This window comes from Carya illinoinensis, chromosome 6, assembly GCF_018687715.1.
Source record: "Carya illinoinensis cultivar Pawnee chromosome 6, C.illinoinensisPawnee_v1, whole genome shotgun sequence".
Lineage (NCBI taxonomy): Eukaryota > Viridiplantae > Streptophyta > Magnoliopsida > Fagales > Juglandaceae > Carya > Carya illinoinensis.
In genome coordinates, this window is record NC_056757.1 from 3,390,646 (window position 1) to 3,414,368 (window position 23,723).

Here is a 23,723-nt window from a genome sequence, read left to right on the forward strand (position 1 = left end):
CACTACTCTTGGCACTGCACCTTGAGACAGAAAATGACAAAGTTGAATAAGATGATCGAATTGGGTGTAGACAATCAGCGCTTCCGAAAGGTTAAAAACTTTGTCAGAAAGACCTATGTCTTTGCCCACCTGAGCTGAGTGAGTGATGTAAATGGAAGAACCTACTGAGGCATCGTGTCATGATAGAAAAGGAGCAGAGGAGCGTTAAAGTTTTATAGCAAAACTAGATGCATAACTCATTCTAACTTCCAAAATGTGCTAGAAGTAATAAAATCTCATCTAATTGTATGATAGGTACACTAATAAACATCGTGTGAAACAATCAATGACCAATAATTACAAGAACTATTATGCTTATCAAAGTTATCATGACAAAGATGTAACTCTATCACTTGACCTAGCTACTTGCATGATTGCACCATGCTACCCAGTGCCAAATGAGTCCCAGCAAGATTGGTACCATGCTCCAAAGTTCAAACAATATAATACCGACTGGTGAAGCAACAATGCAGCCCTCTAATGCAAGATATTGATAGCAATTGTAGCAACTCAAAAGATACACATGATCTACAAAATGATATTTATGTGTTAAAATGCTCTGGATGTTCCTTCTTAGTTTTAGACCTACATTTTAAGTTTTCTGACGCCTCTTTTTTTTTATCCCAAAGTATTTTTCTCATTCATCATTTCTTCCTTCGATTTATTAGGGAGTTGGCAATGCATGTCAACACATTGAAAATTTTAACCTCAGCGATAGACTTTCAACTAATCTAAACTTTGAATTTTCAATTAATGGACTGGCTAACCAGGGCGCTGAAGGGCAGGCTCTTTTCTCACATCTCGCTATGAATTGTCAAAGAATCTTATTGGAATCTACACTTTGAATAGAGCAGGAACTTCCCTAGCTTCATAAACTAGTTTTTGTTTCTTTCGATTCTTTTTTTCCCATACCTGTGAATGGCATAGTTTTTTTCTTCTAACATTTCATTTGTTGTACATAGTGGTTTTCCTCCACCACAAAACATGAGGATGCTATTTTAACAAAGGGAGATTTTCTGATTTAAAAATAAAAAATATATATATAAAATAAAAATAAAAATAAAAACTAATAGTGACCCCTTTAAAAACACAAGATTAAGCTTACACAGAAGTTCAAAAAAATGAGTTGTGATTCATGTCCATGGTTCTCCTATGAACATTATCTGATGTATCATAGGACACATCCTTCTCTATGGAGGAGCATGAGACGTTATCATAAAGCAGAGCATTGATTGGATCTTCATCACCTCCAAATAGTTCTTCAAAACCTTGAAATGTTAAATCAACATCAGGTATGTTTAAATCATCATCGCAAAGTAGTTCTTCACAAACCCCTAGGTCTTGCATATTTTGAGACCATTGTTGGGAGCTGTTCTGACACAGAGACGATTCTAAATAAAGGAGGGACGAAATTTAACGTGGTTCGGCAATTACCTACGTCCACAGATGCTGTAATTTCACTATGAAAATAATTTTACAGAAAACTCTCTCTCACCCACTTTGATACACTCTGCACACACGCAGCACTCTCTATTTTCTCTCTGCTCTTCTTTGATGCACACACACTCCTCACACTTAAGCTCTCCTATTTATAGGAGAGCAGATCACTACGTTGCAGCAATTTGCTGCATGATTCTTGGGGAGGTGGGGAGGTGCCTAACAATACAAAGGAGCAAACGGTGCAACGGTGCATTCGGTGTCTTTCGGTGAACTGTTCACTGTTTTTGTCTCCACCTGCGACAATCTCCCACTTGGAGACAAATGAGTCTACATATCTTCATAGCAACTATCACAGCAACTTCAAGTCATGCCTTTAAGTACGAAGTCCAACTGAAGCTATACACAGCTTCAGTTTGTCAACAGTAACTACTTTTGTGAACATGTCTGCTGGATTCTCTGTTCCTCGTATCTTCTCAAGTATTAGCTGTCCACTATCGAGAAGAGATCGGATAAAATGGTATCGCAACTGTATGTGTTTTGTTCTGGAATGAAAGGCTGGATTCTTTGCAAGAAAAATAGCACTCTGACTATCACTGTGCAGAATGCCTTTTTCATTCTTCTTTCTCAATTCCTCCAAGAATGACTGCAACCAAACCATTTCCTTCCCTGCTTCAGTTATAACAACGTATTCCGCTTCTGTAGTTGAGAGAGCAACAATCTTCTGTAACTTAGAAGCCCACGATACAGCTGTACCACCCAGCGTATACACAAATCCAGTAGTACTTTTTCTACTGTCAACATCACCTGCTAAATCAGCATCTACATATCCCTGTAGTTTTAAACCTGCTTTTGTAAAGCATAGTGACGTATCTGAAGAGCCTTGTAGATATCTTAAAATCCACTTGACTGCTTCCCAATGCTGCTTTCCTGGATTACTCATGTACCTATTCACAGCTCCCACTGCTTGTGCAATATCTGGCCTTGTACAGACCATGGCGTACATAAGACTACCAATAGCAGATGCATAGGGTATTCTGTTCATGCATTCTTGCTCTTCCTCCGTCTTTGGCGACTGATCCTTAGTTAGTCGAAAGTGACTAGCTAAGGGTGTGCTTACTGGTTTCGCCTTGTCCATGTTAAACCTTCTAAGCACCTTCTTTACATACTCCTCCTGCGAGAGCTTGAGAGTATCATTAGACCTGTCTCTAATAATTCTCATACCAAGGATTTGTTTTGCAGCACCCAAATCCTTCATCTCAAACCGCTTTGACAACTGCTTCTTCAGTTCATTGATTTCCTCGATGCTTGACCCTGCAACGAGCATATCATCCACATATAACAGTAGGATAATATAAGAGTTGTCAAAGTTCTTCATATAGCAACAATGGTCGACCTGCAGTCTTGTAAATCCATTACTGCACATGAAGTTGTCAAACTTCCGGTACCATTGTCGTGGAGCTTGTTTTAGGCCATACAAGCTGTTCTTTAGTTTGCAAACTAGATTCTCTTTTCCCTTCACTGAGAATCCTTGTGGCTGGTGCATATAAATGTCTTCCTCCATATCACCATGAAGGAATGCAGTCTTCACATCTAACTGCTCAAGATGTAGATTCTCTGTAGCCACAATTGCCAACACTAGCCTGATCGTTGTCAATTTTACAACTGGAGAGAAAATGTCTGTGTAGTCGACACCTTCCTTTTGTTGAAACCCCTTCACGACCATTCTAGCTTTGTAACGCTTGCTACCATTGTGCTCTTCCTTAATTTTGTACACCTATTTATTGTGCAAAGCCTTCTTGCCTTTTGGAAGCTTAGTTAGCTCCCATGTCTGATTTGACATCAGTGACTCCATCTCATCTTGCATGGCTTTCTCCCACTTGATCGAATCTTCAATTCGTAGAGCTTCATCATAACTTTCCGGTTCACCACTATCTGTTAGCAAGATGTAGTATAGAGATGGTGAGAACCGTTGTGGTGGCCTAATTGTTCTTGAAGATCTTCGAGTAGCAGTGAGTGGTGTACGTTGTTCGATCTGTGTATCATTATTTTCTTGATCCTCGTTCTGATCAGTGTTGACTCGAGTAACATCAAAATCAACAACCTCAGGTTTCTTTGGCTGTTCCTCAGATTCAGCTTGTGACTTAACTTTGTACAGAATCTGCTCATTAAATATCACATTTCTACTTCTGATGATTTTGCGATTTTTATCATCCCAAAATCGATAGCGAAATTCTTCATCACCATAACCGATGAAAAAACATTTTCTAGATTTGGCTTCTAACTTGTTACGATCAGTAGAATCTATGTGAACATATGATAAACAGCCAAAAACTTTCAAATGGGAAAGATTTACCTTCTTTCCGCTCCAGACTTCCTCTGGTAGATTGAACTTTAAGGGAACTGAAGGTCCCCGATTAATCAAATAGGTTGCAGTATTAATTGCATCAGCCCAAAAACATTCAGGCAATCCTGAATTCAGCCTCATGCTTCTGGCACGTTCGTTGAGAGTTATGTTCATGCGTTCAGCTACGCCATTCTGTTGGGGTGTCCCGGGAATAGTCTTCTGAAATCTAATCCCATTTGCAGCACAGAATTCTTTGAACCCTCCGTCGATGTACTCTCATCCATTGTCTGACCTCAGACATTTTAACTTCAAGCCTGTTTCATTTTCAACCATGGCTTTCCACTTCTTGAAAGTATCAAATGTGTCAGATTTATTTTTCAAAAAATAAACCCATACTTTCCTACTTGAGTCATCAATAAATGAAACATAGTACCGCGATCCTCCAAGAGAAGCGACTGGGGATGGCCCCCACAAATCTGTGTGCACCAACTCCAACTTTGTAGATTTTGGAGTTCTACCATTTTTCAGGAAACTAACTTTTTTCTGTTTCCCAAAAATGCAACCTTCACACATGTCGAAATCAGTTGATTCCAACTTTGGTAACTTCCCCTTGGATAATAGTACTTTCATTCCTTTCTCACTCATGTGACCAAGCCTTTGATGCCATAGGTTGGCATTTACATCAGCAATTGCAATAGTATCTCTAATACTTGAAGTCATGTATAGAGTACCTGTTTTTGTGTCTCGAGCTACTACCATAGCTCCTTTTGTTATCTTCCACGTGCCACCAGTAAATAGTACCGAATGCCCATCAGCATCAAGTTGTCCTACAGAAATCAGGTTCCTCATGAGCTTGGGAACATGTCGCACCTTCTGTAGCAACCATGCACTTCCATTGGGCAGATCGATTGGTACATCTCCCATGCCTTCGATTTCCAACGCTTCACCATCTGCTAAGTACACATTCCCGAAATCACCAGTGACATAATTCTGCATGATTTCTCGATGTGCTGTAGTGTGGAACGAGGCTCCTGAATCTAACACCCAAGATTCAATTTGGTTGTCGACTGAAAGGAGTAAGGTATCTCGGAGCTCTTCTGTTGTGGCATTAACAGAGTCATGCTCATTCTTCTTCTTTACTTCCTTGCAATTATTTTTGAAGTGGCCAATCGTGCCACAATTCCAGCACTGTACTTGTTTTCCGGATCTAGATTTACTTCTACCTCTTCGGGACTTTGATCTGCCCCGATTTGAACTTCTACTGGCTCCTCTACCTCTCGTCTCGAAGTTTAAGGCAGAACTGGAAGTTGATGCTTCTCCTGTATCTCTTCTGCGAACTTCCTCGCTAAGAATATGGTCCCGGATATCTTGATACTTCATCTTTGTTTTGCCATAAGAATTGCTGACAGCTGTTCTCATGGCCTCCCAGCTCTTTGGCAATTGAGCTAGAGCAATCAGTGCACGTACTTCATCATCAAATTCAATCCCCACTAAAGCTAATTGATTGATGATGGTGTCGAACTCATTCAGATGCTGAATAACTGGAGTTCCTTCTGCCATTCTCAAGTAGAATAGCTTGTACATCAAATGCACTTTGTTATTGGCTGATGGCTGCTCGTACATGTCCGATAGAGCTTTCATCAAATCCGCCGTGGTCTTCTCCTTTCCCACATTGTGTGCAACTGATCTTGACAGTGTTAGTCTAATGACTCCCAACACTTGTCTATCAAGGAAACTCTAATCTTCATTGCTCATGTCATCTGGCTTTCTTCTTAGGAGTGGAAGATGTAATTTCTTCCCATAGAGATAATCCTCTATCTGCATTCTCCAGTAGGCAAAGTCTGTACCGTCAAATTTCTCGATACCAACACCTTTAGCTTCTTCTCCAGCCATAACTTTACAAATGAGTTCAAATTCAAACAAACAAAGATCACCGTTGCGTCCTAAACACTCGAATTAGCTGGAAACGAGTCCGGAATGATCCAAATAGTTTGTCAGCACTATTTGATCGTCGCGATGGAACTCCAACTGGCGTGATCTAGCCCAAATTGATCTGCAACACGTGGATGGTTCAGATCCAATGTACTGATGCCGAATCTCAAAATTTCGACCGTACGGATGAGTCCGGAATGATCCAAATAGTTAGAAAGCACTATTTGATCATCGAAATCGGACTCCGAATGGCTTAGATCTAGTCAAAAACAGATCTGAAAAATGGACGGTTTTGATCTGTCTGGCGCGTGAGATACACGCGCTGCACAGTGCGCATGGGCAATGCGTGGGCGCGTGTAATACACGCGCGTACAGTACAGTGGCGCGTGGGGGAGAGTGAGGCGCGTGTGACACACGCGCCGAACCTCTCTAGGGCGCGTGGGGGCGCGTGGGCGCGTGTCCGTCACGCGTCTTCAACCTCTGGCACACGTGGGGGGCGCGTGAGCGCGTGTGGTGCACGCGTCTTCAACCTCTGGCGCGCGTGGGGCGCGTGGGTTGCAGCAGATGCACGCGCCTATCTTCTAGGGGCGCGTGTCGCCTCGTCCGACCTCCGTTTTCGATTCCGTTTGCGGCAACGGATTCGTCTCGACGCGAGGAACACCGTGGAGTTGTCAAAAATTGATTTTGAACAACTTGAATTTTCAGACAGCTTGAACCAGTGCTCTGATACCAGTTGTTGGGAGCTGTTCTGACACAGAGACGATTCTAAATAAAGGAGGGACGAAATTTAACGTGGTTTGGCAATTGCCTACGTCCACAGATGCTGTAATTTCACTATGAAAATAATTTTACAGAAAACTCTCTCTCACCCACTTTGATGCACTCTGCACACACGCAGCACTCTCTATTTTCTCTCTGCTCTTCTTTGCTGCACACACACTCCTCACACTTAAGCTCTCCTATTTATAGGAGAGCAGATCACTACGTTGCAGCAATTTGCTGCATGATTCTTAGGGAGGTGGGGAGGTGCCTAACAATACAAAGGAGCAAACGGTGCATTCGGTGTCTTTCGGTGCACTGTTCACTGTTTTTGTCTCCACCTGCAACAACCATATCTACAAAAATCAATTTGGAATAATTAATTGCTTTTGTAGACATATGTAAATTTGACCACAAATGAAATGCCAACCATTTACTGCCAAGCAGCTAACTATGACTCTCGTTTCCAAGCAGATGAATTTTTGAAGATTGAGATCAACATCTTGTTCAAGTCATACATATGGTCATTCATCAATCATACAAGCTATTGCAGCACACAATGTGATAATCTCACTTTTGTTATGATGATAGGGTAGAAGAAGAAGGTTAAGACAAGAGCATCATGAATATGAAACAAGTAGTCACCTTTGAGATGCAGTTTTACTCTGTGACAAGAAAAACTAAAATCAACAAAACGTTTTACTATGAAACAAGAAAAACTAAACTCAACATAACTTTGTTCCACATTTTTGGATTTGAGTAGAGATCCTAATCTTCCATTCCACATTTACCATGCAATTAGTCTTATTACACTTGAAATGAGTTATTAACTATGAATCACAGCTTAATATTCAAAAACATATGGCATTTTATTGAGGGCCGAACTTGTAGACCTTACTTTGTTGAGGGCCTAATTGCTATAATGGACAAGTGAAACAGTGTGTAGTATATATTCTTAGTCATTAACTATGTCATTCATGGAATTTAGAATCAAAACTTTGGACAGAGTAAAAATGAAATGGTAGTGAAAAATGAATTAATACTTTACAGTGCCCTTTCATTGAGAAGCAGTAGTTTTAGTTATTCTATGTGTGTAGGCAGATGGCAACAGAAATGTCTATGCTCTTGCACCCCTAAGAAAGAATGCATCATTATGCAGCTAATCTACAAGTGTTTCACCCCCACAATGTTCCAGTGATAATAATCAAACCTGACTAGTTTGAATTGGACTTTTGCATTGCCAAAAGGATTCTCCGTTCAAAGCAAGGCTGGTAATCGAAGATGAAGATAAATGCTCCTATTGTGGAAATGTGAATGATAAAATGTTCTCTTTCAGATCCTGATGTGAATTGATCCTTTGTTGAATATCACTACTAAGATCCTGGGACTGCTATAAATATTGATCAAGATTTTCATCAAACTTCACTGAAGGATAATGTATTGAAGAAGACATTTCTGTTTGTTCTTGACCACATACTAGAGGTAAATGGTCAGAACTGTTAATGAGCTAAAGCCTTTTCAAGTCAAGAATCTGTTGGAGAAGATGGCTAGTGGGGTGCTATTTAATCTGCAAGTGAAGCACCATGCTAAGAAGAATTATAGAGAATTTTTATAAGTAGAATTATAGAGGTATTTTTATATAGATTTCTTATATACTTAGGCATAAAATTTTCGCATCAGTTTAGTTTATCACCATCAGATGAACAAATAACTTTATCCTCCTTTTTATATTATATCTCTTGCGTTGATTCAATAGTCGGGATAATGGTGAAATTCATCAATATTGAATTACAAAAACTTTGTTTTCGCTTCAAGTTTATGGACAAAGTAAGGTAAAATGATATAAACCTCCTGAAATCCAGCACCATGCCAAATATGGGACTTACTAAATCGGAATTCACATAAACTTCTTCCAACTTGACTGATAGGTTTACCTCCTACCTAGGCCTCAAGTTCTTATAAGTTATATCGTGAAAGGATATGAGAATTTAGACATAAAAAGGGCTTGGTATCATTGGAATCGTCAAGGAAAATTACAAATATTCATATAAGTGTAAATGCTGCCTACCTTACTTTGTTGACTGCTTGATCCCACTTCAAATCCAGCATTGGAGATTGCAGTTGCACAATTCACTCTAGATGACACTGAAGGGCCTCCAATTTGTGAGAAAGGTTGTCTTGGAATGTCAAAATCTACAACACTGGAATCCTCAAAACCACAAGAAGTAGACACAAGTTGATCGCAATGAGTATTGTCATTGACTTCATTCAGTTCAAAACCCCACATTGTTGCAAAATCTTTAGCAGAAGGGCATCCCATGTAACTCTTGGTTCCCTATTTTTGATGCTGGGAAGAGTTGTCATGCAGGCTTCGGTCACAGCTGTGACACATGAACATTTGGTGATTTGTACACCAAACATAAGCTGGGCGGTATCTGCACAAGTCACACAAGACTTTTCACAAATGTCGATTGGAAAGTGCATTGGCTGAATGGACTTTGGCATCACAAGAAAGGCAAAGATGTGCTGTATTAGCCTTATAGTAAACCACTATCCTCAATTCTGTGCAGAATTCACAAATTTTTTCCATCATTTACTCTACAGTCATACAGAACTACCAGACTCCAAAACCTTATAAGTTGAAGTTTCCCGATTGAGTTTCAATGAATAAGGATATCAACTCGCTAACCTTTTTATGAGCTCTGATACCTTTAGCATTAAATAAGTTGATGTCAATTATTGTCACAAGTATTATAACCCCATACTTCAAAATTCTTAGAACAAAACCAACGTCACAAAATGGAGTACTGATATGTTAAAACAAGGAAAAAAAGAGTAAAAAGATAAATCATACACCTTATAAGTTCCACATCTAAAACCTTTAGTCAAAAAATTAAGGTTGTGTTGATAAACAGATCTTATACATACATACATGCATACATACATATATATATATATATATATATATATATATATATATATATATGGAGCTGAATTTAGACATTTAAGATGTGTCTTTCAACATTTATTTTTATCTATTATTGAATTTTCCTTGATTATATAAACTTCTTTAAAGCTGGTTGGCTCTGAGGACCACTGTACAATAGAAGCCTATCTGACTCTCACAACCATTCGATTGTAAGAGTCGGATGTAGCTAGCCTTCTTAATAAACGGCCAATTGTAAGTTTTCAATTCAAGGGTCCTTTTATGGCATTGGATGGAGTCGGGGCTCCAATTCATGACCCCCACACTCATAAAATGATAACTATTAATTGTTTAACAAAATGGAAACAGATGAAAAATTGGGAATTTAACCACTTAATTACTCAGAACTAAACTAAAAGGGAGATCTAAACAAAAAACAAAGTGAAAAACCTCAAATTCAAGCCCAAATCCCGTTTAGTTTCACCGATCAAAACTTTTTCGAACTTGTATGCAGAAGAAATCAAGCATCAAAATATGTTTTAAGTTAAAATTACCAGGATGGCATGCCCTTCAAAAAAGAGGAAAAAAAAAATAGAACAACCTGTGGATGTGCACAAGAAACTAGAAGCATCAAGAGAAATAGATCAGCCTTTTATGTATGTTGGAATTCATGGAACCTATTCCTTTTTTTCTTTTCCAGTCGTCGGAACCGTGGAGCTTTCCTCTATCTTCTTTCTTTCTTTTGTGTTTCCCTTCCGGTCTTTTTCTATCTATCTTTAGGACCTTTTTGGTCTGACGTGTGCGTTGTTGAGGGTGAACTTTCCAGCGTGGAAGTGGGCCACGTGGCATTGTGTAATGTGTGAACTAGACGTTATCCGTGAGTTTTGTATGTGAATGTAATTTTATCGAACAGCCTCCCTCAGGTCTAGCCACAAATTTTGCATAGATTATTTTGTCAAAGGGCAGTTTTACAGAGATCAACAGGGCTATTCATACAACTGACCGATCACTGTAAAATGTTTTTTTTTTCATATATATTAAAAAATATTTCTTAACAGTTAAGAAAAAATAAAAAATAAAAAATAAAAAAATAATTTAATACATTTCCACCGTTAAGAAATAAAAATCAAAAAATCAAAAAATTAAAAAAAAAAAAAAAAAAAACACCTATCGGTGCAAATACTTCGGTAGACTACCTAGCATTTTTCTTTATTCAAAATGAAAGCTCGAGACATGACTTTTCCTGATGTATCGATTATAAATGTCTTTTTATGGTAAAATAAAATTGACTAATTTGTATTTATTTTTGTGAGATTTTTTTTTTTATATAAATTTAATACATCTTTTTTATAAGTATTAAAGAAACATTTATTTCATCTTATAAACATATGTTAACAAATTTATATGACTTGTTATTGCATATCATATTGTAAAACACTTTTTAATTTTTATTATAAACTAAATTTAACTATAAATATCAAAAGACTCCGAAATATTTTTCACAGCCAAGGCTCAAGGAAAAAAAATGTTAATATATTAAAACAACAAAATATTTATGTTTAGGTCAATATGTGTAACATTAAATTAAGGAATGTGAGTCTGAATATTATATTTATATCTATTTTATAATTAAAAACTTATTTACTATTTATATATTATTATTTAATATAATATAGACTGGTGGTTAAAAAATATGAATAAATCTACCTACCTCTTTATAACTCCATCTGTGAGGCCAAGCAAATGATTAAAAATTAACTAGGACATCAATTTAGAAGAAACCTCATACTTGATATGGTATAGATTGATGTCTATTAGGTTTCACATGATTCTCCACGCCCACCACCATAACAAAATCAAAACATGTTATGTTACTGCTACAACCAACAAGAATAGGAATCATTATGACATCAAAATCATGTTATTTAATTGAGATCCAGATATAAAGCCTTAATATTGCAGTAAATAAAAAATAAAAATAAAAAGAAGAAGAAGAAGAACTCCCTTCAAACTTTATAGAAATATCCATTTTAGACATACCAATACAATTTTCATAATAGACTCAAATTTGCTTAAAAAATAACTATGGCTAGTACTTTGACCTCCCTTGCCAATATAGATTCTTTCTTTTAGACAAATGCAAGAAACAATATGGGAATTTATTGCACTAGAACATCTGCACAGGCAATTGTTGCATGATTCCATAACAGAAAAGCTTAAGCTAGTTGTTATCCAAATAAACAAAAAAAAAAAAAAAGGTTTCAATAAATACAGGGCCAAATAAGAAAATTGGCACTCTTGTCTCAATTTATTGTTCATGACTGAGCCGCTTCAGCTTGTTGCAAAAACTGTTTTTCCAAGCGATTTCAGAAATATCCATGGCCATAAAAATTCAGGGCCAAATATTGGACAACCGACAAACAGAAAAGAACTATTGCCATGGTTGAAGCGTAAACCTGAAACAAAGCAGATGTAAGAAATTTGGAAGGTTTGTTTCAGGTTGATAAACTCAAAATAAACCCACAACACTAAGTGACATAGTCAAAGTAAACTGAGTTAGAACCAGAATAAATAGGAAATTGCACAGAAATGCACACAGCAACAGAAGAATTTCTGACAGCCTGACAGCAGGAATGACAGAGCAAGTGAACCAAGTATAGATGTTCATGGCTGATGGAGGAAACTCTCCCACCTCCAAACCAACTAATTACTTCCAAACCAAAATGGGTGTCATCCTCCTAGACCCTTGTTCAATTAATCAATATATCCTTTCCTATTGATCAATCTGGTTCTAAAAGAGATGACAAAATACTTTTAAAAAGGTTAAAAAGACATGAAATGAACTGCCAATGACACTAAATAAAACCTTGCAACAGCTCCATCACATTAATCAATTCTATTTGTTTGAAAAATATTTGTTGTTATAAATCAAAAAATGATTTTCTAAGAGATGTGTCATATTCTAAGAGTTTTGAACAACAACTAGCGTTTAGTTTACAATAAGAATGTAGTAAAAGTTGACTTTGTTCATAGTAGGTATTGTAAGTATGATTACTTCCCATAAAAATTCAAAGGAGCCAATTTTCATAAGTTTAGACACTTATAGAGGGAAAATATTTCACATTACTTATTCATTGACGTACAACAGCATATATATACTACATAAAAATGACGATTATACCCTCACAAGTTATCCTCTAACAATAAGCATGTCCAAAAGCTGATCTTGGGAATGATACGGCTCAAATATTTGAAAGTAGAATGGCATACAAAACTGAAGGATCAAAAGGGTGAATAGAAACTATACAGTTACATGTTACCTCAATCAGCTTGACTTAACATGCACCTCGATAATGTCATCATCCTCCATACCAAGGCCATCAGGGGTTGCTGTTGGGCTTATTTTATCCCCATCAAAACTAAATGCTAATTTCTGTATGTCAAGCTTAACTCTATCGGCATACATTTTGAAGAGCCGCTCAAAGTTGTCATCCTGTGGGATTAAAAGAAATCCACTCACAGTGTGTAATTGTTGAATTCCTTGACAGTATAATATATAAAACATACAGCCAAAAAAGGAATAGAAAAAGGTAACATTTAAACACAAAATAAATCCATATATTCTTGTATGAATAACCAGAATAAAAAAAATATTAACATTTAGCACCAAAACTAAATAACTGATGAAAAAATTGAATACAGAAGAGGGACTTCACTAACTAAGGCAATTATATTGACTTTAAACCACCAAAAGCAGTTCAATGGCTCATTGGCAGTAAGGTTCTTTATTACCGATAACAAAAATATTGATTTTAAACCACTGTATGATTTAAAAAAATCAGACTTAAGCTTCATATCACTCTGACTTCAGCCCTATGACTCGTCAACCCAAACATTTTCTTTTCCACCAGTAAGTATTGGAAAGTATTACAAACATTATAGTTAATTTACCTTATTAAAATTGAAATATTTATAGTTTTTTCTATTGGAAACTGATTGACAGATTCGGGCAATAAACCAGGAAAATAGCAGAGATGTAAGTGCATTGAAAAAAGCTGAACTTTCCTTACGCAGTATTGATAATAAATGAGGCAATAATGATTGAGACAATAATTCCAAAATCCTAGCTTGAAGATATACCATGTATATGCGAAATTGTTTCAGCCCATCCTTGTCCTGAATAGAAATAACTATCTTAACTCTTTCACACAAAGGCTTTGATGGTTGGTCAGAGACAGGCTCCAGAGAGGACTGCCTTGAATTCCTGAGTTCTCGCAACAAATCTTCAGCTGATTGTGCAAATGACACGAGCTCTTGCTTTTTTAACCTATATCCAAGAATAAAATTTAAATGGCAAAAATGGGAAGGAGTGAGTGTTTATAAAACCAGAAAAAAATAAAATAAGTCCTAATGACTTTTTTCTTGATGAAGTGCTTGATTAAATAGTGTAGAATTTATAATATTGCTACCAGATAATATATAAAGTATGGCTTGATCAATGTCCATGACTTGAATGTCTACAATGGGTACAATTATCTTAACCATAGGATGCTTGACATCATCCCAAAAGCACTTCACGTTATGTGTAAACACTCTCAACATCTTCTAGATCCCAAAAACTACATGGAATAAAGATGCAGGTAACTAACAGTATGTTACTTCACAGCATTAAAATTTAAGCTTTACTTTTCAATGGAGGCATTGTGACTTCACAAAAAACATCCAGATTTCATTGACACTATAAACAACTAATTCAAATCCATTCTCTTCATGAGGCATGGACTGGAATTAAATTCTAATTGGCATAGATATTTGGCCATTGGTGCACGGATGCAATGTTTAAATGAAGTAGCATTTTAGAAGATGAGAGAATCTACTCATAAACAAGGACGAGATAATCATTTCTCCTTTGGAACCCCCACTCGATGTGGAAGAGAACAATGAGAATGGAGGAAACAAACAACAAATGAGATATTAGGTTTGGGAGATCTTTCCGTGCAATTTCTTCTTGTAGCTGAAGTATATCGAGTTAATTGAAACCCTATATGGACTTATGTGTATACCTTAACTTCGTTATGGTAGAATCCTCTCCAACAATCTTCTGAATATCCCTCGAAACCTTTGGTGGAGGAGCTAGCCAATCCAAATCGTCCTTTTTGTCAGAGTCCCCGATTTGTATGACCTTCGCATTTTCTTCCACATCCTCAACAACCTACCCCGCCACCCCACAAAAAAAAAAAAGAAAAAAGAAAAAATACATTACAATCATCTAATAAACTACAGCGTACGATTCTCTCTAACCAATTCAATTCTCACACTATCACAACCTACACGAACATGTAGGTAGATGAAAAATAAAAACAAGAAGAAAATCTTACAACAGGTTCGGAAATCTTCCTCCGTTTGGGGAAGAAAGTTGGAGATGCATCCGCATCATCATCATCTGCCGGAAAAGGGGTGAAAACGGTGATAGAAAGAGAATAAAATTTCAAATTTCAAGGTTCAATTGTTTCCATCTCCATAAAACGTAGTCAAATACGGCTTAGCTGACCTAAATATTCCATTTTAACGACAGGTATTAAACAATTAAGCACGTAAAATTCAAGACTTTTAATGATCCTACCAATTCCTAAGCTGCCCAGGCAACCAAACAAATGATAAAAAGGTGAGAGCCGAAAAGGATTGCATGAGAAAAAAAAAAAAAAATCTGGAATGAGTAGGTACCCACCTTCGAGGCACACGAAATTGAGAGGCTGAACGCGGCTGTAATCGAACAAGGGCTCGAATTCTTCAGTGGAATCCGGCTGAAAATCAAAACGTACAGTTGCGAGAGAGAGAGAGACCCTAGGTTAATGAAGGTTAAAGGTTACAACTGAAAGCCACTAGAAGAGTAAGATAGGGAGGCTCACCATTGTAGAATTGTGAACTTGTGATAGAAGCAGATATGGCTCCCCGATATTCTATTCTTTTCAAATGTGTCCCGCCGAGCACCTTAAGATTTTGGGCTGGTTTGGAATCATGATGAGCTATAGACGGTTTTGGATGAAAATTAGAAGTTTGGAATAAAATACTTATTGAAATATTATTATTATTATTATTATTATTATTATTTTAAAATTTATAAAAATTGAATTAAAGTTAAATTATTTATTTTATTTTTTTAAAATTTTTAAAAATTATAATAATAAAATAAGATAAGATAAAATAAAATAAAACCCTGTCAGTTCCGAATTCAAACGGTCTTTGTCTTCTTAAGAAGAAGTTGAATCGTGCAGGTCATACGAGTTATGGCCTTTATCTTATTTAAAGCCCATCGAACATGAACCGATAAGCCTAGGGAACAAATCTAGGCCCGATACTCAACTAAAGCCCATATCAGCGTCTTATTCCTCAATTTGACATTAAATCTCATGGGCTGATCTTATTAAAAGCCCATCACCTGAACGGATAAGCAACGGGAACAAAATCTAGGCCTGATACACATACCAAAGCCAATATCAGCGTTCCCCCCTCCCCCCTCATTTTAACATATTTTCAATTTTTTATTTTTAAAATCCGAGTTCTGGTCTTGAAATTGAGTTTCCAAAGTAAAAGTTGGTGGAAAAACAAATCACTAGGACCCATTATAATTTTTAAAAACAATCAGCAGAACAATAATTCTTTTAATGATAATTTATGTTAAAGAGTTTTTACATCAGCAAATGCAATCTGTTTGGTGTGTTAATAAAGAGCTTTGCAGATAGATTTTTTCCTTTTAAAATTATCAAATTTTTTCCTTTTAGCCACAACAATGGCAACATTGGCAAGCACTAGAACAGCTACGTACACAAAAACACCTACAATATAGCAAAGCTAATTAATTAAGAGCAACCAGAATGCAATTACAACGCATATATAGCAGCAAAGCAAAGGTACTGCAGATCATCAGATCAAGAAGACCAAGCTTCCAAAGCAACAAAAGGAGTAAGCTGTAGTACACGGAGCACGGGTCTAAGTTCAATGCATGCATGCCTACTTTTAAAAACTATCTTTACTAGTAGTACTTGGCCTGACTAGCTTCCCTTCCCTTGATATCATGCATTCATCCCTCCACAGAGTACACTGTAGCAGCAAGCACGAGGGCATCTATTTCGCGAGTAGACGCTGTATATTCTCTTATATAGATAATATATATAAATATATATATATATATATATTTCCAAAACCAATCTGGAAGCAACTTCCTCACTGCTAGATCAGACCATCATCGAGATGATTTGTCGACCTTTAGGAACCCTCTTTCCGCACCACTACGTATGCATCATGCAACTTTGCCAAAACCTTAATTGGTGAAAGAATAGCGTTGAGTCGTCTCAGCTTTGGGTGCGATGTTACCCTCCAAAGCAGCCGGGCAGTAGCCCCCAGCCTTGTAATTTTGAGCTTCCTTTTATTGCTACAATTTGCACCATCCAGCCTTTGGTATCTTGATCTCCTTCTCCAATGCTGTTTCAAGTTTCCGTGATATGCAGAAGCTGGAAAGATCTCCATCAATTTTACTGCTGTATCTATTATGAGAAACTGATTTAACTACAATTCTACATGTATGGCTGAGAGATGTGGAGAAATTAGGTCAAGTGAGAGAGGCTTTATATAGAAGGGAAGAGAGGACGTGCGTGGTACGTACGTGTTCAAATGGGTTTGGTACGTAGGAGTGTTGCCATCGATATTCCAGGAAAGAACATGGTGAATATATATGAGAGACAAGAAGAAAACTACATTGCATATAATTAATTTGGTCAATATCGCCTTTCTGACCAGGCACGGGTTTTATAATATATATATATTGATATATATTAGTTGATTAAAGTATAAGTTTTGATATATTAATTCTAGTACAATATTGCACGGTTTGATTAACAATAGTCTCGCTCAAGACTAGTACTGGTCTGGCTAGTACCGATCAAATAATTAGAACTGAATGGATGGCGTCAATGCCTTAATTTGCACAACAGACCTCAGGGTGGAAAAAATATCATCGGTTCACGATGATGATTTGGGTTTCGATACGGTATTTTTTACGTTTATTTATAAAATAAATAATAAATAAATAAAAATAAAAGGAGATAGAGATTTACATAATTATGCATAAAAGTCTATGCCCACTAGTTGTTATGAGTGAAATCTACTGTAATGGATAATTTTATAATCTTTCATGGCTCATATATCACTTAATGCGATAAAAAAATTTATAAAAGATTCTTTAGAATTATTATGTGTGATGGAATTTGGTGTAAGAAGCTTCTATGGAGAGCCTCTGTGGAGAATGATGAAGCTATGGAAGAACATATAAGCAACGATATAATTTCCTTACAAAAACAAATTGAATTATTAAAATCTTATTGCCAACTATATATTTTTCTTGCAAAAACATCATCCTCATTACCACGATATGATTTCTTTGCAAAAACATATTAGGAACGGTTTTCATTTTCTTGCAAAAACATTTAAGAAAATTATAAAAACTTCAAACTAATTCATTGGCAATGATATATTTTCCTTGCAAAAACATCCTCATTAGCAACGATATAATTTCCTTACAAAAACATATTAGCAACTATATAATTTCCTTATAAAAATAGGTTAGCAACGATTTCAATATCTTTGCAAATAGGAAGGTAGAATTATAAAAACCTCGTTACCAACTATATCTATTTGTTGCAAAAGCCTTATTTCCAACGATATAATTTCCTTACAAAAACATGTTAGCAACGATACAATTTCTTTACAAAAACATATTAGCAACGATTTCAATTTCCTTGCAAATAGAAAGGTACGTAGAAGTATAAAAACCTCACTACCAACTGTATCTTTTCATTGCAAAAGCATCTATCCTAATTTCCAACCATATGATTTCCTTACAAAAACATGTTAGCAACTATATAATTTCCTTACAAAAATATGTTAGCAATGATACAATTTCCTTGAAAAGACATGTTAGCAATAATTTCAATTTCCTTACAAATAGAAAGGCAGAAGTATAAAAATCTCACTATCAACGATATCTTTTCGTTGCAAAAGCATCTGTCCTTATTTCCAACGATATAATTTCTTACAAAAACATATTAGCAACTATATAATTTCTTTGTAAAGATAAATTAGCAACGATTTCAATAATTTTGTTGCTAAACGTCATTATTTGCAACAAAAATTTGCAACCAAAAAAAAACTCATAGACATTAATCACCAACGGGGCAATTCTGAATTATTTAATTTTATTCATAGATATTGGAAATTTCAATATTAAATATTATAGACTTGCACACTTTAAGGTTATATCTAGCATTACTTTTATATATATTATTAATTGTAATTCTGAGAGAATTGTAAGAAACGTAGTAGTGAATCCGAATCAAATCCAAATTACAATCTATTTAATTTCCAACGCTAGCTATGTTGACCAAATGAACTCTGGAATTCGTCTTTGATCCCTGAAACACGTTAATTATAAGTTGAGGATATGCATGCATGCCAAAAGTTCCCTATAATGAGATCAAACATACTAATAATTTTATAAATAGCTGATCTGAATAATGTATAATCCAAACTAAATAAATAATTTATTATTCATTATTCATTGAATTACATATATATATATATATATATATATACATGTACAATAGAGGTCGTTATTACTCATGATCAATGACTCCATGGACCATGATCATTCGCTAATATTGATCTTGTTAATTTGTATTTACTTATGAAGAGAGATTCCATCCATCGTTCGTGACATCTTGTTAATTTGTATTTACTTATGAAGAGAGATTCCATCCATCGTTCGATTGTCACGATTATTAATCTGTGTATTTACTAGCACAATTGTATACTAATCTGTGCACCAATGTGATGTGATTGATCAAAAAGTAGATTTTATTGATAACAGTATTAATTTAAATTTTAAGTATGAATAAATCAGTATTGGTATACAGATTAGTGCGCAACTGCGCTTGTATGTAGCAAAACTCTTAGTATAATTTGCTCAATTGATCAGCCTTTGGTATCTTCTCCTCCAATACCTCTTCAAGTTTTCATAATATGCAGAAGGAACAATTTCCATTTTCAACTATATATATACTTTCATGTGTTTGTCTGAGAGATGAGGAAAATTAAGGGCAAGTGCGAGAGGATTTATATAGAAGATGGAAGCAAAGGCTTGGTGCCAATTCTGATGTGGGGTTTGAATATAGTAATGTTGTTATCGATATTCGGGAAAATTAAGGACATATATCGGATAAAAAGTGCCCAATCCTGCTACAGTCAAGTTGGTGCACCCCTTGTGCACCCCTGCCGACGTGGCAGGATATTTTTATAAAAATAAATTAAAAAAAAAGTAAAGGAAGGGAGAAGATGTTGGGAACGGCGTGTAATGAAGCTTGCTTTCTTGCTCAAGAACCAGCTTTGTTAATATAAGATAACCAATCAAAATGATTCATTAATTTGTACGCGATGCCCAACTTCGTAATCTCCCCTATGTCTGCCATTTCTCCTATTGAGTGCTGTGGAGTCTGGTCCACACCGCTCGAGCGAAGTCAGGCAGAGTCGAACGCTCGATGTCAGCTCGACAGTGAGCTCGAGCAGGATGCGGAAGGGAAGTTCGCTCGATGCGCGCTCAACATGCCGCTCGAGCAAACATACAATTTTGTAGGGTTTCCGCCGTGTAACTATATATATGATGTTTTAACTCATATGACCGTACGATTACTGTATGAATGAACACTGTAGACATACAATGTTGAAGATCCATCTTGTAGAGTATATTCCTCAGTAATAAAATCCTCTGCAGCTCCCATGGACGTAGGCAATTTGCCGAACCACGTACATCTTGTGTCGTGTGTGATTGTGTGTGATCGTCTCTCTCGTTCCATATTATTTTTCAATTCATTATCATCGTTTTTTACAATAATTGGTATCAAGAGCCAAGGTTCGGGTCTGAGGAAAAACGATGGCTGGAGATGATTTGAAGGTATTGGGGATCGAGAAGTTTGATGGCACAGATTTTGGATACTGGAGGATGCAGATAGAGGACTACCTCTATGAGAAGAAACTTCATCTTCCACTATTGGGGCAGCAACTGGAAAAGATGGATGATGCTAATTGGAACCTGTTGGATCGACAGGTTCTGGGGGTTATTCGATTAACCCTGTCGAGATCCGTTGCACACAACGTCATCAAGGAGAAGACGACTGCAGATCTCATGGCGGCTTTGTCTGGTATGTATGAAAAGCCGTCAGTGAATAACAAGATACATCTGATGAAAAAGTTATTCAATTTGAAAATGGCAGATGGTACGTCTGTTGCACAACATCTGAATGATTTTAATACTATCACAAATCAATTGTCGTCTGTTGAAATTGAATTTGATGATGAGATACGTGCATTGATACTATTGACTTCACTGCCAAATAGTTTGGAAGCCATGAGAATGGTTGTTAGTAATTCTGCTGGTAAAACTAAACTGAAATATGATGATATTCGTGATTTGATTTTGGCTGAGGAGGTGCGCGGGAAAGATTCAGGCGAGACCTCGGGTTTGAGTTGAGCCGTAAATGTTGATTCTCGAGGGAGATCACATGACAGAAACTCAAACAGAGGAAGATCAAAATCAAAGAACAGGGGCAAGAGCAAGTCGAGGCCTGGTCAGCAGGCAACTTGCTGGAACTGTGGCAAAGCTGGCCACATAAAGAAGAACTGCAAAAACCCTAAGAAGACGGAGAATGATAGTGTTAATGTGGTAATTGAAGAAGTACAAGATGCACTATTGCTTGCAATTCACAGTCCAGTTGATGACTGGATACTGGATTTAGGGGCTTCCTTTCATACATCTTCCCACCAGGAGCTAATGCGGAACTATGTTACAGGTGATTTTGGGAAGGTGTATCTAGCTGATGGAGAGGCTTTGAACGTAGTGGGGATGGGAGACATTGATATTGCACTCCCTGGCAAGAACAAATGGACCTTGCAAAAGGTTAGGCACATTCCTGAGTTGAAGAAGAACCTCATTTCTGTTGGGCAGCTGGATGAGTGTGGTCATTCAGTGGTGTTCTCAGATAGCACCTGGAAGGTCACAAAAGGGGCATTGGTACTAACTCGGGGTAAGAAAACTGGTACACTATATATGACTACTGGTTTAATTGAGACTATTGCTACTACCGTTGCAGAAAGCACAGCAGATTTGTGGCATTGCAGGCTTGGCCATATGAGTCAGAAGGGCATGACGGAACTTCTGTCTAGAGGCAAGCTACCAGAACTGAAGACAGTTGATCTCAGTATGTGCGAGAGTGTGTTATGGGGAAACAAAAGAAGGTCAGCTTCTTGAAAAGTGGCAGGATGCCAAAGACAGGAAGACTTGATCTTGTGTACACAGATGTGTGGGGTCCTTCCCCAGTTCCATCTCTGGGAAGTTCTCGCTACTATGTTACGTTCATTGATGATCATAGTAGGAAGGTATGGATTTATTTTTTGAAGCATAAATCTGAAGTATTTAATGTTTTCAAAATTTGGAAAACCATGGTTAAGACAGAGACAGGCTTGAAACTGAAGTGTTTCAGGTCTGACAATGGTGGTGAGTATGTTGATGGCAGGTTTAAGGAGTATTGTACAGCTCTGTGTATCAGAATGGAGAAGACCATTCCTAGGACATCACAGCAAAATGGAGTTGTTGAGCGTATGAACAGAACCATAAATGAGTGTGCTAGAAGCATGAGGTTGCACGCTGGACTACCACCCACTTTCTGGGCAAATGCAATTAGCACTGCCGTTTACTTGATAAACAGAGGGCCATCAGTTCCACTGGATTGTAGATTGCCTGAGGAGGTTTGGAGTGGGAAAGAGGTTCAATTTTCTCACCTTAAAATTTTTGGTTGTCTTTCTTATGTGCTTGTTGATTCTGATACTCGTAGTAAGCTGGAGGCTAAGTCAAAGAAATGTTATTTCATTGGCTATGGAGACGAGGCATTTGGCTATCGTTTCTGGGATGATCAGGGTTGGAAAATCATAAGAAGCAGGAATGTAATTTTTAATGAGAAAATTATGTACAAGGATAAGTCTAGTACAGTTTCTGCAGTAGCTCCTCAGGAGTCCGAGTTTGTGGGATTAGATGACCTACCAGAGGTCACAGTGCAGTGTAGAGATGTGAGTGATGGGGAGAGTGGGTCCAGTGCACCCATTCCTATTATTCCGCAGGGAGTTTCAGAACCGTCCACTCCTACAGTTGCAGTTCGCAGGTCAGTTAGGACTATACGTCCTCCACAGCATTTCTCACCTACCTTAAATTACATTTTGTTGACAGATGGTGGAGAACCGCAGAGTTACGAAAAAACCTTGCAAGATGAAAATTCTAGCAAGTGGGAGCTGGCCATGAAGGATGAGATGGATTCCTTGTTAGGGAATCAGACATGGGAGTTGACAGAATTTCCATCAGGGAAGAAGGTATTACACAACAAGTGGGTGTACCGGGTGAAAACTGAGCATGACGGCAGTAAGAGGTACAAGGCTAGACTTGTTGTAAAAGGCTTTCAGCAGAAGTAGGGTATTGATTACTCTGAGATCTTTTCTCCTGTGGTGAAGATCACAACCATCAGGATGGTATTGGCTATGGTTGCTACTGAAAATTTATTTCTTGAGCAATTAGCTGTGAAGACAGTTTTTCTTCATGGAGACCTTGAAACAGACATCTACATGCACCAGCCTGAAGGGTTTGTGGTACAGGGAAAGGAAGGTTCAGTTTGCAAATTGAAGAAGAGCTTGTATGGCCTAAAGCAAGCTCCTAGACAGTGGTACAAGAAATTTGACAACTTCATGCATAGTGCAGGGTACATTAGATGTCAGGTAGATCACTGTTGCTATGTCAGGCATTTTGACAATTCTTACATTATTTTGTTGTTGTATGTGGATGACATGCTGATTGCAGGTGTTAGTATTGATGAGATCAATAATCTGAAGAAGCAGATGTCAAAGCACTTTGCGATGAAGGATTTGGGAGTTGCAAAGCAAATCCTTGGTATGAGAATTGTCAGGGATAGAGTCAGAAGTACGTTGAGACTCTCACAGGCTGAATATGTGAAAAAGGTACTCAGCAGGTTCAATATGGACAAGGCCAAACCAGTTGGCACACCCTTGGGAAGTCACTTCAGACTCAGCAAGAATCAGTCACCAGAGTCAGAGGAGGAACAAGATTACATGAGTAAGGTTCCTTATGCCTCAGCTATTGGTTCACTTATGTATGCTATGGTTTGTACAAAACCG

General features: G+C 37.1%; 1 protein-coding gene and 1 pseudogene across 1 annotated transcript; both read right to left on the reverse strand.

Moving 5' to 3' along the window:
* Positions 1–1,152: 1,152 nt before the first annotated feature.
* LOC122313697 lies at positions 1,153–9,207 on the reverse strand (annotated as a pseudogene).
* Positions 9,208–11,578: 2,371 nt separating this feature from the next.
* On the reverse strand, positions 11,579–15,498 carry LOC122312448. Its single transcript, XM_043127057.1, has 7 exons — positions 15,350–15,498; positions 15,169–15,244; positions 14,819–14,883; positions 14,504–14,652; positions 13,581–13,767; positions 12,761–12,933; positions 11,579–11,896 (listed from the first exon to the last, which is right to left on the reverse strand). Exons 1-6 carry the CDS (start codon positions 15,350–15,352, stop codon positions 12,766–12,768), a joined length of 648 nt encoding a protein of 215 aa, XP_042982991.1. The 5' UTR covers positions 15,353–15,498; the 3' UTR covers positions 11,579–11,896; positions 12,761–12,765.
* Between the last annotated feature and the right edge of the window lie 8,225 nt (positions 15,499–23,723).